This window comes from Zonotrichia leucophrys, chromosome Z, assembly GCF_028769735.1.
Source record: "Zonotrichia leucophrys gambelii isolate GWCS_2022_RI chromosome Z, RI_Zleu_2.0, whole genome shotgun sequence".
NCBI lineage: Eukaryota > Metazoa > Chordata > Aves > Passeriformes > Passerellidae > Zonotrichia > Zonotrichia leucophrys.
Window position 1 is genome coordinate 67,315,408 of NC_088200.1, and position 12,211 is coordinate 67,327,618.

The 12,211-nt window shown below is 37.7% G+C and overlaps 1 protein-coding gene across 6 annotated transcripts in view; it reads left to right on the forward strand.

Annotated features, from left to right (window-relative positions):
- The window catches only part of CSNK1G3 (casein kinase 1 gamma 3), a 69,995-nt gene that overhangs the window by 16,688 nt on the left and 41,096 nt on the right, over positions 1 to 12,211 (forward strand). For 4 of the 6 annotated variants that reach the window (XM_064735686.1, XM_064735687.1, XM_064735688.1 and 1 more), the window contains exon 4: positions 3,679 to 3,719. In XM_064735686.1, the coding sequence (XP_064591756.1) occupies positions 3,679 to 3,719 (41 nt within the window). Of the gene's footprint in view, positions 1 to 59; positions 117 to 1,246; positions 1,263 to 3,678; positions 3,720 to 12,211 lie in introns of those variants that run through there. The other 2 variants (XM_064735690.1, XM_064735691.1) reach the window with 2 other exon arrangements.

Below are 12,211 nucleotides of genomic sequence, written 5' to 3' on the forward strand. Positions count from 1 at the left end.
TTCAAACTGCCTTAAAGCTTCAGATGTGCAAGGCATATTCAGCCCATCTTTTGTGGTTTTACCTCAGCCGGTGCAAGCTTGATGACATGAAGAATCTGTATAGCAGGATACTTCCTGTGAGTAAAATATTTTCTAGCTATGTGCAGTGCTCTCCTAAATTCAGTCACTTTTCTCTTCCAAGATGTGGAAGTTATATGATGCTTATTGTAGCAGTCTTTTCTGACTTCCTGAAGCACTTTATTGAGGTATATTTAGGGCTAAATGTATGAGAGACATCCCCATCTTGTAGGTCTGGCCAATCTCTTGGAGATGCTGTAACCAGGTACTGCAGACTTTTTAATACTGGTGAGCAAGGAATTTCTTGGTTTCTTTTTTAATGTAGTGATGTTAAACAGGACAGTGAGAATCCATCTGCAGAGAAAATTTGGGATAATTCAGTCACTGTACTTTTCTTCTGAATGGATGGCTGAAACTCAGATGGTGGAGAAAGCAGACTGAAAAGGACCTATAGAGTTTTGCAGAATTTAAGCAGCAAAGCTGGAAATGCTAGCATTTGTTAATAGACATGATGGGTGTGTTCTTTTGGAAGACTGCATGTTTAGATTTGGGAACTTGTTTTTCCAAGATGGACAGCATGATTAGCTAGGGTTTTCAAGATATATAAGTTCAACTATGTTTTAATAAATACAGTTTGACACTTAGTGGCAAGAATTTACTCTAGTATTGTTAGCAGGCTTGTATTAAAGTGCTTCATGCATTAAATAGAGGTGGGTTTCACAGTGAGGTATTTGAGAGGATGGTGGGCTATATAGGTGGTGTTTCTGTTGATCAGTGCCTGTGGTAGAAGTAATACTCATTGCCCTTCAGACAATATTTGTGATACAGTGTTTGCATAATATAATATGTTTTTAATTTAGTGTGTTCTGGGGGCTGTCAGGATGTAAACAAGCTTGGCAAATTAATACTGTAGAGGAATTTAAGAAAATATTGCTGCAGTTCTGACTTAGGACACTGAATTTTGCAGTCTCATTAATAGGTACTCTTGTTACTACTATTAATAGTTACACAAAATTGATACATTTTGACATTTACAGTGTTGCATACATGACTTTGCAGTCCACAAATCAAGCTGAAAAATTGCTCTTCTTCACTTGCTAAACTTTTGCATACTGCCTTCAAATCTTAATGTTTGTTTCAAACCTCTCAGAAGGTTCAAACCAGCAAGATTAATTCTACATAAAGGCAACTGCAAGCTAGTAAAGGTAATTTTTTTGTCCGTCTGGTTTTTTGGTTACAAAGTACAGAGCTGATTAAGGATTAATATCTGATTAACTTACTTGCAGTTGTTACAGTGAAACAATGTATTTTATTTTAAATACAATATTAAATTAGTTAAGACTTACAGTTTGATAGTACTGAAATAAAATAGAGCAAATAAGTAAAAGGAATTGGAGGGAGATTATGGGTCATGGTACTGTCCTGCAACCGTCACCAGGATGAGTGCAGCCTTTCTGATTTTAATGTCTGTGGGTTTTGCTTATATTCTAGATATTTCAAATCCCTATTTTTTGGTTTTAGTGAGGAAGATGTTTTAAATGTAAGTTACTGAAAGCAAGAGTTAACATTGCTATTATAGAATCTGATTTAATTTTTTAATTTTTTCATTTGCTTTGCTACAGTATCAAGTACTTATTATGCACCCTTTCTACAAAGATGTGCTCAAATGCCTAGTTTTTTATATGTACGTCTACAGATGGAATATATTTTGACCATATGTCCTAAAGTTAGACCTGAGGAACTTAAAGGAGGATTGGAGTTGTAGAGTGATGAACTAGTGCACAGAAGATAAAAATTCAGTTATATATTGTGAGTTGTTGTTCTTCCCTCTGAGAAGAAATTGGAGATCACACTTCAGTAGTGGCTTGTGGATCAAATGGGAAATTGGCTTTCTGTAGCAAATTACTCTTTGTGATCTTCAACCATTAGCTTGCAGAGGACTAAATTGGTTTGGATATTGAGCTGCTAATTTTGAGACTCTCTGTTATAGTTAAATTAAACTGATACAGTTAAAATAAGCTGATAAGGTAGTAAGAGAGAACTTGTTGCTGTTGCAAGAGACACATTACTCAGTACTTGTTGTGTTTATGGGCAGATCAGCAATGATGTTTTACATATGTGTCTGCTGTATTTTAAAGAGAGGATTGTCCTGACTGATCACCTGAAACTTCATGTCCCTGCTGATGCTACTTCAGAATGAGCATGTCATTACAACTTTTGGAACTCAGTATCCAGTTCCTTAAATGTAACTGGGTTTCTTACTTACTCAGAGTAGGTGATGTACATAGCTAAGAGATGGAATGAGCAGGACTACTGCTTCTTATAGATTCTAATACCATGCAGAGACACAGAAACAACTGCAAAGTACACTTGTTACCAAAATGTAACTGATATGGTCATCCAGTAAGAAATAGTTAGGATACCTGGATAGCCACTGTAGTTCCTACATAGGGGACTGTGACCTCCTTTATAGCCTACTGATCATATTAATTATGTGTTTGTTGTTGTGAAGCCCTCAGGTTATTTGTTTTTGTTTTTGTTTTTTTTTGTGAAGTTTGATCTGCTAAGAGAAGTAAGCTTTCAATGCATCTTGTTTCAGCTTTACAGATGTACTCTATTTTTTAAAAGACTCATTAGCACTTCATAGTATTTGACTATTGGTGTAACTCACTTGGTCAAAGCATGGTTGTGGTTTCAGTCCCTCTGTGGGGCATTTTCTTAAGAGTTGGACTCAGTGTCCTTGTAGGTCCCTTCCAAATCAGAATATTCTGTGATTCAGTGTAACTTTCTTTGCAGGAAACATTTTAGACTTGGTCCTCATCTTTTCCCCATATGATTTCTTTAACAAAACTGAAATAAACATAGGAAATTCAGACCTGAGTAATACTACAGAGAAAAAAGGAGAATTATCATTAAGAGTAATATACACTAATTGCATTTGAAAATTGTAAAGAAATAACAAGTATTGGAAGTGACTACTTAATCTATCCTTTATCTGCTGTTTTTTAATTTTACACCTATAAAACTTGCTTAACTTTAGTCATTGCATACGGTTGGTAGTGAAGCTTATTGGAAAGATCTTACCCAGTTGTAGAATCCCTTTTAAAGCAGCAGATATATTTCCTAAATCGCATAATGCCATTTAGGAAATTGTCAGGAATGTTGTTGTCCTGTCGTAAGTTTTAGCTTAGTAAAATACATAATTGAGGAAAAAGCCAGTCCTCAATTAATTAACTAGTTAATTCTAGTTTTAATTAGTGGCTAATGTTTCAAAACTGCATGGTAATTAAAAAATGAATTAAAAATAGTTTTCAGCAATAATTATGAAAATAGCACATTCTGGTTATTGTGATTTACCAATTTTCAAGCTTTTTTAGTACAAAAAAATCACAAACTTGGTACAAGATCTGCAACTCTGTGAAATTTCCACCTCTTACAGTATTCAAGGAAAAAATCTTTTTAAATTAAGGTATTGGATTAATAAACCCACATTTCCTAAGTCACTGCTGGAACACTACCACCTTAGATGAAAGATAGTTTGAAGACTTTCTTGATATTTAAATGGCATTTACATGAACAGAAAAGCCAGTGTCTCACATTTGTTTTTATTCTTTTTTCAAGGAAAAAATTTGTACACAAATGACTATGTGGCAATTAAGCTGGTAAGTTAATATTTTTTTTAAAGGTTTTGGGATGAGCAACTAATCAAATTCTTCCTTTCAGATGTTAATGGGTTGATTTTTTTGATTGAAGCCTTTAATAGTTTTGTATGATTTCATTGAATTAGATAAAAGCAGTTAGTGATAGATGTAATTGTGTAGTTTGGCCATATTGAGTAAAAGTAGTTTTTAATTGTTGCCACTGTTTTCAAGGCTAAATCTGTGTTTGCAAAATCAGTGATGGTTTAATGCTACTTTAAGGATGTGCTCTATGGCAGTTATCTTAGTAGCTTCCTTTGTTGTCCATCCAGTCGAGGCGCAGCAAGTTTACGGTGAATCTTAACATCAGGTGACTACAGAGAAACTCCAGAAATTCTTGAGGCTGCATGTGTTTCAGTGTCCACACTCCTGCCCCCCCAGTATTTTTCATCTTGAACTGCTGGTATTTACACATCACTTTGTTAGACGTTTTATTTGCAATGCTGTGTAATATGTTTACTTCTTTTGCAAACATGATACTTTTGGCTATTGTGTTTATGCGTCATTGTTTGGTTTTTTCTCAATCATTGGAGCTCCTTTGGTAACACCATATTTTGCTTCTGGATTTTTTAACTTCTTGGTAAATGACTGTGTTCATAACTGAAGTGTTTCATGATGAAATTAACTTGGTTACCTCTTATCATTGAAGGATTTTTAGGACTCGGGTTGGTTTCTTGTTGCTGCAGTAGCAAAGAACTTTTTATGTAGCATAGTATAGTTTCGTAAAGTGAAAGGTAAACCGTGGGAGCCAGAATGCATGGCTTTAGATAAGAAATCTGAAAAGCATTGCAAACATAATAAACTCTTGAAAAATACTGGTATTACTCTTCTTGCTTTGGGAAATACTTTGGGAGTAGTATAAGTTTTTAAAACATGCAAATTATGGCTTGAGACAGCAACATTGGATACAGTTTTGAGGGTTATTATGTGTTAAATCAGATTTACACTTATTTTGTTTCAACATATCTTGAACTTACTCTATATGTCTGGTGAAAGCTGAAAATAGTCTGAGAATTCTTCTACTTAAAGGCTGTCTACTCCAAAGCACATTTAGAAATACATTGCAAGGTAGTGGGTTTTTTTTAAGCGCTAATTACTTGATAATGTAGAGCAAGACAACTTTTTTATCGGATTGGTTTTGATAGAAGGTTTTCTATGACATATACAGCTCAATAAGCTTGGCTGCCATTTCAACTCATTTCAGCTGTCACAGGTGATACTTGTTGTTGGCAACATTTACTTTTTTGATTTCCAAATATCTCAGTGTTAGAGCTGAGTAAAAAAGATGAGTAAAAAGCTTGGAGCAACTTTACTGAGTAACTTAGTTTGAAGTCACTTAAGAACCAATACAGTTAATTATATATATAATGTACTACTAGTGCTGAAAGAACTCTTGAGTATGTAGTGGACTTTTCAATTTTTCCTCTTACATTTCCTGTTTTTCTCCTATTTGAGACAGTGCCAGTACTTTTTTCTAACAGTTATAGATACAGTGGCAGATAATCCTTTTCCTTTTTAAATGTAAGCTTTTGTTTACTCTGCCGCTTGTACTTCTGTGCTTTCAGAGCAGTCATTTTCCTATGCTTAACCCCTGTTTTGTTACTGTAAATGAGGCACTCTTAACTTCCTCTCTGTTTTGCACCTGTTGTAGTTCAAGTTTAGCCTTCCTGAATGGGCTAACTTGAATTAAGTTTATGTTGCAGTCTAAGCAGTTACCCTTGGCAGGTGTGGTTGTTGTAATCTCTGCTGCAGTATCCTAAAATTGTATTTGCATTCCTCATGGTAGCATTCCAGTTTTGACCTACTGTTGTCTTAGGTGCAGCATGACATCTCCTATGCCAGATGTTTTGTATATCAATGGTAAGCATATATGCTAGTGCAGAAGGACTGTGTGGGTTTCTCTCAAGTGCAATGAATGGCTCTGTTTATACAGCAGCTTTCAGGAGTGCTGTATTGTTAAAAATAAGTGTATTGTACAAGTGCTCTTTTGACTCAAACTTTTAAATGGTTTTGAATTAATATTTCCCTTGTGGACAAAATTATACAAGCATTTTCTTGTTATGGTGCTTAGAGCAGCTTCAGGACTTGTGTAAAAAGTAGCTTAAACATTTTTTCTGTGTGAGGTCTGAGGGTTGTACAGCTATATGCATTTTAAAGTATAATGTTTATACGTAAATGCATATTTAATTTGGTGGAACAGCTGCAGTTCCAGAATCTTCCTCTTCATCTGTCTTAATTCATTATTGCCTGTTCTGGTTGGGCACATGCTTCAGTTTGAGAGGTCAGAATAGACTTTTTAAAGAACTATAATGAAACTCTTGAGATCTAGGCTTTCAGTGCTGTATAGTGGTGTTAGTATGTTTCTGCTCATCTTCTAGTATACAGACTGATTTCATGTGATCAGGTGGTTCTTTAGCAATAGCTGTTTGGTGTGTAAAAGCTCTACCTTTCCTGCTCACCTCTTCTTATTGTTAGATTTACTACTTTTATTGCATGACCCTGTACTTGACTTAAACCTCCTATTCACTCTTCAGCTTTTTCTTCTCCTTCATTATTTTTCCCTTTCCCTTTGACATATTTCTCTGCTGCTCAAACTTACCTCCTCTGAAGATGCTTAACCACTACTGCAAAGCTAGCTAAAGGAATTTCTGCTTGAGCATGTCATGACCTATCAGGAGGGGCATGGTGTTCATTATAAATTCTCATCAGGATTCAACAAAGACACTGGACATGCTTTAGGGAGCTCTTGCGCTTTTTTGTGTGACCACCTTGTGTCCAGCAACCAGCTCACTATTCATACTTAAAAGGTGTTGGCTAACAAGCCCTTACATTTGAAGGCTTTCACAAATGCTGGCCAGCAGGCCTGTGATTTTTACAGTACACTTTAATAAACTCTCAGCTCCCTCAACACTCTACTTAAAGGTGCTGGCTCACAAACCGCAGCATTTCTGCAACTCCCCACTCCCACAATAAACTTCAATGCAGAGTATGGAATAGAAAATGATAGCTGTGCTTTGCCCAGACAGAGTGAGGGAGAAGAGAAATAAAAGCAGAAAAGGAAGAGAGCAATAGAATATCATCAGTCCTTAGATCCTGCCTTGGTCTCACTTTTGTGGCTGGTCCAGAGCTGGGAATTGTGACACAGTGAAATAGAAAGAGGAGGAAAAGAGAGGAGGGGAGCCCAGTCTGCTTCCTTCCATCAATAACCTGGTGGAGTCTTTTATGTGAATGTGATTTTTTGTGCTCTTTTGTTCTGGAGTGCATAGCCAGCCCTTGGAGGTCTACTCCAGGGAATGAGTGCAGGCTGAGGAAGTGAGCACAAATCTCCATCCAGGTGGAGCAGGGAGCTGGCTCAGCACTGTGCTGCCTCACCTCAGAAGACCCAGTCTTCCAATCACAGCTTTCCTGCCAAAACAATCACAATGTTCGAGACAAAACATGCTTATGCAAGATCCTCCACACCACCCAGTGTCTCTAACATTCTTTACTATTGGTTGGGCATACAGCTCATCTTTGACTATGGTGATCTCTATACATTGGATGCAGGGCTAGGAGAGGGAGGAAGCAGGAGACAGTATGCAGCTAATCAGAGTTGCAAAAAAGTTGCAAAACATTATGCTCATCATTAAAACCAGAAGTCCTACCAATATTACAGTTCCTATTTGTGTCAAACACTTTCCCCACCCCATGATTTAAAACCAAAAGAAATCTGGTGTCCAGGGCTTGATTCATTGAACAAGTTCTTTAGTTGCAGTGTTTGGAATTGTTCAGCAATCTGGTCAGCAGCTTCCTTCATCTTTGCTCAGGCCTCTTCAGTTAAATTTTTGTGGTGACAGAGTACTCCTCTTTGGTGAGGCTGATACCATGTTATGTTTGTTCAATAATAGGTACGTGATGGTGCATCCATCTCCGAGGGATTGTCAAATTGAACATTGATAGGCCACAGGGAAGAAATTCAGACACCTCATTTCCATCCAGCATGGTATTCTAGTGTTAGGAATAAGATTTTTCATCTGAACTCCTCCAAGCCAACCCCAAAGGGGCTCTCTCTATTTATTTCGTCATTCTTCAATTATAATTGTCAGTAAGATATAGGATAATTATTTGTGGCTCAGTGGCAAGCTAATTCCTGCCGTCAGGTACTAACCTGAAAAATGTAGAGGATGTTGGTTCTATTACAATTTTAGCAAGTACAAGTATGTCTATTCAAAGTTCTAATACCCAGTATGAGCCATATTTCAGGGGAGTTCTTCAGGGCAAGTGTTACAAGTACTATACATCACAGCAGACAAACTTAGAGGCAACAGAAAGAGTCCTAATTTCTTCCTGAGTGAAGTAGGGCATGGCAAGGCAAAACCCTTGGCTGTGAGGCTTCCATATTCTTACAAATTCTTGTATTAGCTTCCAAGTTGAGTTGGAGTCTTGTTACAGTAGTTCTTGGTTACCAGGATGAAGATAAAGGACACATTGCTGAAACATCTTGGGTACAGTGCTAGGTACAGATTATAAAACAACAGCAATATGCAGTCAAAATGCTTGATGTTAACATCACTCATTGCTTTATCATAGTTCTTGTAGGAAAGGAAAATGGAAAAATGCTTTGTTCTAAACCAATGGTTGGAAAGAGGATACTGTCAACTGGTGTGAGCACAGTATTCTTTATCATGGGCATTGAGAGTTATCCATAAGTAACTGCTGAAAGGCTTCTGAAGTCACTACTCCAATAGTGAAAAAATCTGTTAAAGCTAATTGTTCTAAGCTTAAGTTTAATTGCTTAATTTAATTTGTTTTATGTCCTTCCTTTTGTGAAAGATACAATTGTTTCTGTTTCCTGTGGCCCATTCCTGTGCCACTGGAGCAGTAAAGTGGTTGCCATTGTCTCACTGGGTGGAATTGGGCTTGGGTAAATACCTGAACCACTGCTTTAAAACTCTGTGCTTTTGCCTGTGCCTAAACTAAAAACTTCCACTTGGATTAGTCTGAACCTCTGTATTTGAGGTGGGAGTACATACAGCTTCTTACTTCTCCTCATTTAAGTTACCCTGCTTTGATATTGTGGTTCTGGTATATGGCACTATTTTGTAGCAGTTTGCTGATCCTGTCCATCATCTCTGGTTTCAGTTTTAATTAGTGGTGCAGAATCCAGATTCTACATCCTGCAATTCCTCATGAAAGATTCTCTCATACACATGAAGCTGAAACTATGCTGGAAGCCTTCTAATATAACCATGTTTGACAGCAAACAGCCCTTCTGCCTTCAGCCTCTTTTCCTGATTGCTCTCAGCAGCAAGCAGCTCCCTCTCCTGAGGCCTGCTATCCTTCTCTGACAGTATCCTGCTATCCTCCCCTTGACCAGTAGGCTGCCCACTGCATGAGGGACCAGGACTCTTAAGGACCATTTATCTGTATGCAAACCTCAGATTCTCAGTATTCCTTGGCCTCCTCTTCTGCAGCTTTTTTCTGCTCTACAGCAACTGCTGCCTACACTTCTGCCTTTCCTATAGCCAGTTCTCTGGCTTCAGCCTCTTCCACAGCTGCCTTTGTTGCCCTGCCCAACACTCCTGTGGTTCTCTCCTCTTCATCCTTATCCCTCACTACTTTTGAATCCTTCACTTGGGTGCGTCACTCTCTGTTTATAAAAATCAAATAGCCGAGTCTTGCCACTTCATTTCACATACTAGTTCCTTATCTGAGGACTTGTGTAAGTTCTTGTATTCCCAAGGCCAACTTATCATCCCTACTGTGGTACCCAGCACATCTCTCAGTATTTTCTCCTGCTTTGTAGCCTTGCAGAGCTCGAGGTGTAGTAAGTGTCCTTCTATATTCAGCAAAGATTGCAACTTTGTTCTTTCATTTTTCTCTCTATCCAGACATCTCTGGAAGTGGTCAGCCAGAGGATGTTTTTTCAAGAGCTCAACCAAGACTTACAAATGCTTTTGCAAATGTTTTGCAGCCAAATTTTGCTGTCTAAATATTTTAGTAAAAAAAAGAAGTCTGTCTCATCTTGCTCTCTGTGTGAACATTTTTGTAAAGAACTCAACCAAATTATATAGAAATGTCTCTCTATTTTTGCTATCTAGACATTTTAGTGAGAAGTCATTAATCTTTTTATCTCTTTGTGTTTCCATCAGCATGACACACAGTACTCCACAAATGAAGTAGGTCATACTTTCCCAAAAAGGAAAGGGGTCAATGCTTGGAATTTCCCGAGCTGTCATGTCCTGCTCCTCCCTGTTTCTGATCCATCCTGTACCCCAGTCAGAGATGGCGATATCTGAACCCATCCCAGCTAAAAATAGCTCAAGAGCTGTTCAGTCCCTCTCAGCCTCACAAGAGTCATGTCTCTGATGCCAATTTATTGTTCCAGGCCATTGGTAGGAGTGTGATGTTTGTTATAAATTTGTATAAGTCTAAACGATGCCACCAGACCACACACTGGGGAGCTCTTGTGCTTTATTGTACAGTTGTTATAACTGTGGAACCCCCACTATTAGACTCCAAAGGTGTTGGCTAACAACCCAGGCAAAGCAAGGGATGAGAGAAATTAAGGTGGAAAAGAGAGAGGAAGAATGAAGAAGTTCACCGTCTGTAGATTCGTGCAGTCAGTTCTGCTGCGTGGATGGTCCAGAGCTGGGATAGCAAAATAAAGAAAGGGAAAGATATGGAAAAAGTCATAACGGGGGCCCACGTGCTTCCTTTTGTATTTAACCTGGTGCAGCCGCTTATGTAAACAAGACTTTTCATGCTGTTTTGTTTGCACATTCACAGGCAACCTTTTGAGCCTTTCTCTGGGAGGTCAGTTAGGAGGGAGTTAGCAGGAAGCTGGCTCAGAACACTCCTCCTCTATCTCCATGGACCCTTTGTTTCACTCACACTTTTCTTGTCATAACAGCCAGAATATTTGAGACAAAACGTGCTTATGCTTAGTCCTCAATGGAACTGCTTCTGGAAATACATCAATTTTTCCTTGTATGAAAGATAGGAAGTTACAGAGTAGTCATCACTGTCTTTTAAATTGTAATCTTTAATTCACTGACTCACTAGTCTACTCTTAAGATTTTAATTGATAAAATTCAAATCTATTATAAACGAGGGTTGTGTGTGGAAAGAAAGTTGCACTTTGTTTCAAGGTTGTAATGCTTTTTCTCTCTGTTTTTTGTTTTTAAGGAATAACTGTGGTATAGAGACACACCTTTTTAGAATCCCTCTAAGATATAGTAAATACAAATATTTGTAGTAAATACAAATCTAGTGCAAGTCTATTTAATAGACTGATCTTTTCCTGTAACAAGAGCCTACCTCTTAAGGAATTTTTTTTCCTGAAAATGGCCTTTGTTTGCCATTTCTTATGAATGTGTAAAGCAGTTGCAGAATGTAAACTGAGATGAGTTCTCACTGAATTACTAAAACCATGAAAAGTAGGTAATAGCTGAATGTTTATATTGGTCTTTGGCTCTTTCAAGACTTCTTCAACATTTTTAACCTTATAGTTCAAGTAAACTGCTTTTTCAAAGCCCCTTTAACAAAAAGTAACTTGAAAATTGAATAGTATTTTATTCCATGTATTTGGGACAAAAATAATTGTAGAAAGAATTCATAATGAACTTGAAACAGATTTCACATTTTGATAGCCCAGTTAGTTTTGCTTAGTAATTAATTTGCTGGATAATAAACACTTGCTTATTTTAGGTAATTCTTGCTCACTTTTCACATCTTTGCAAAAAATACAGTGTTCAGTTGTGCTGGTTGCTCTGGAGTGCAAAAAAGATACTGTAAATTCTATTTGTTTGTTGCAGAAACTGTTACATTAGTTCTTCTTTACTTTCAGGCATCTACCTTTATCATCCTGGCAAGATCAAATGCATAAATATACACTGTCAGGGAGTTCAGCAGCATTGGGAAACAACTAAGTCTTGGAGGGAGATGTGTTGAGGAAGAAGGCTGAATATCTTATTCGTGCACATTGGGTCATAGTTTTTATGCCCTGAATGTAATACTGAGAGACAACACAGGTTTACAAACTTGTAACTTTAATATGATGATGTGAGGAAAAAGATGAGCACTTTGCTTGAACTTCTCCTGAAAACTGGTGTTCAGCAGTATCAGTTAGTGCTGATAACCATATTGAGAGTTACTTACTGTGTGCTGCAGTTCCAATAGTTACGGAATTATTTCCAAATTATCACAGATGTGTTCGAAGATCACAGAATCAATTAGGCTGGAATAGACCTCAGAGAGCATTCAGTACGACCTCTGACTGAAGACCACCATGTCAGAATGTCACTCAGTGCCATGGCCAGTCTTTTCTTGAACGTTAAACACCTTCAGGGATGGTGACTCTACCACCTCCCTGGCCAGTCCATCCAATGTCTAAGCACCCTTTCTGTGAAGAAATTCCTCCTAATGTTCAACCTAAATGTCCCCTGGTGGAGCTGAATATTAAGGTCATGTTACAT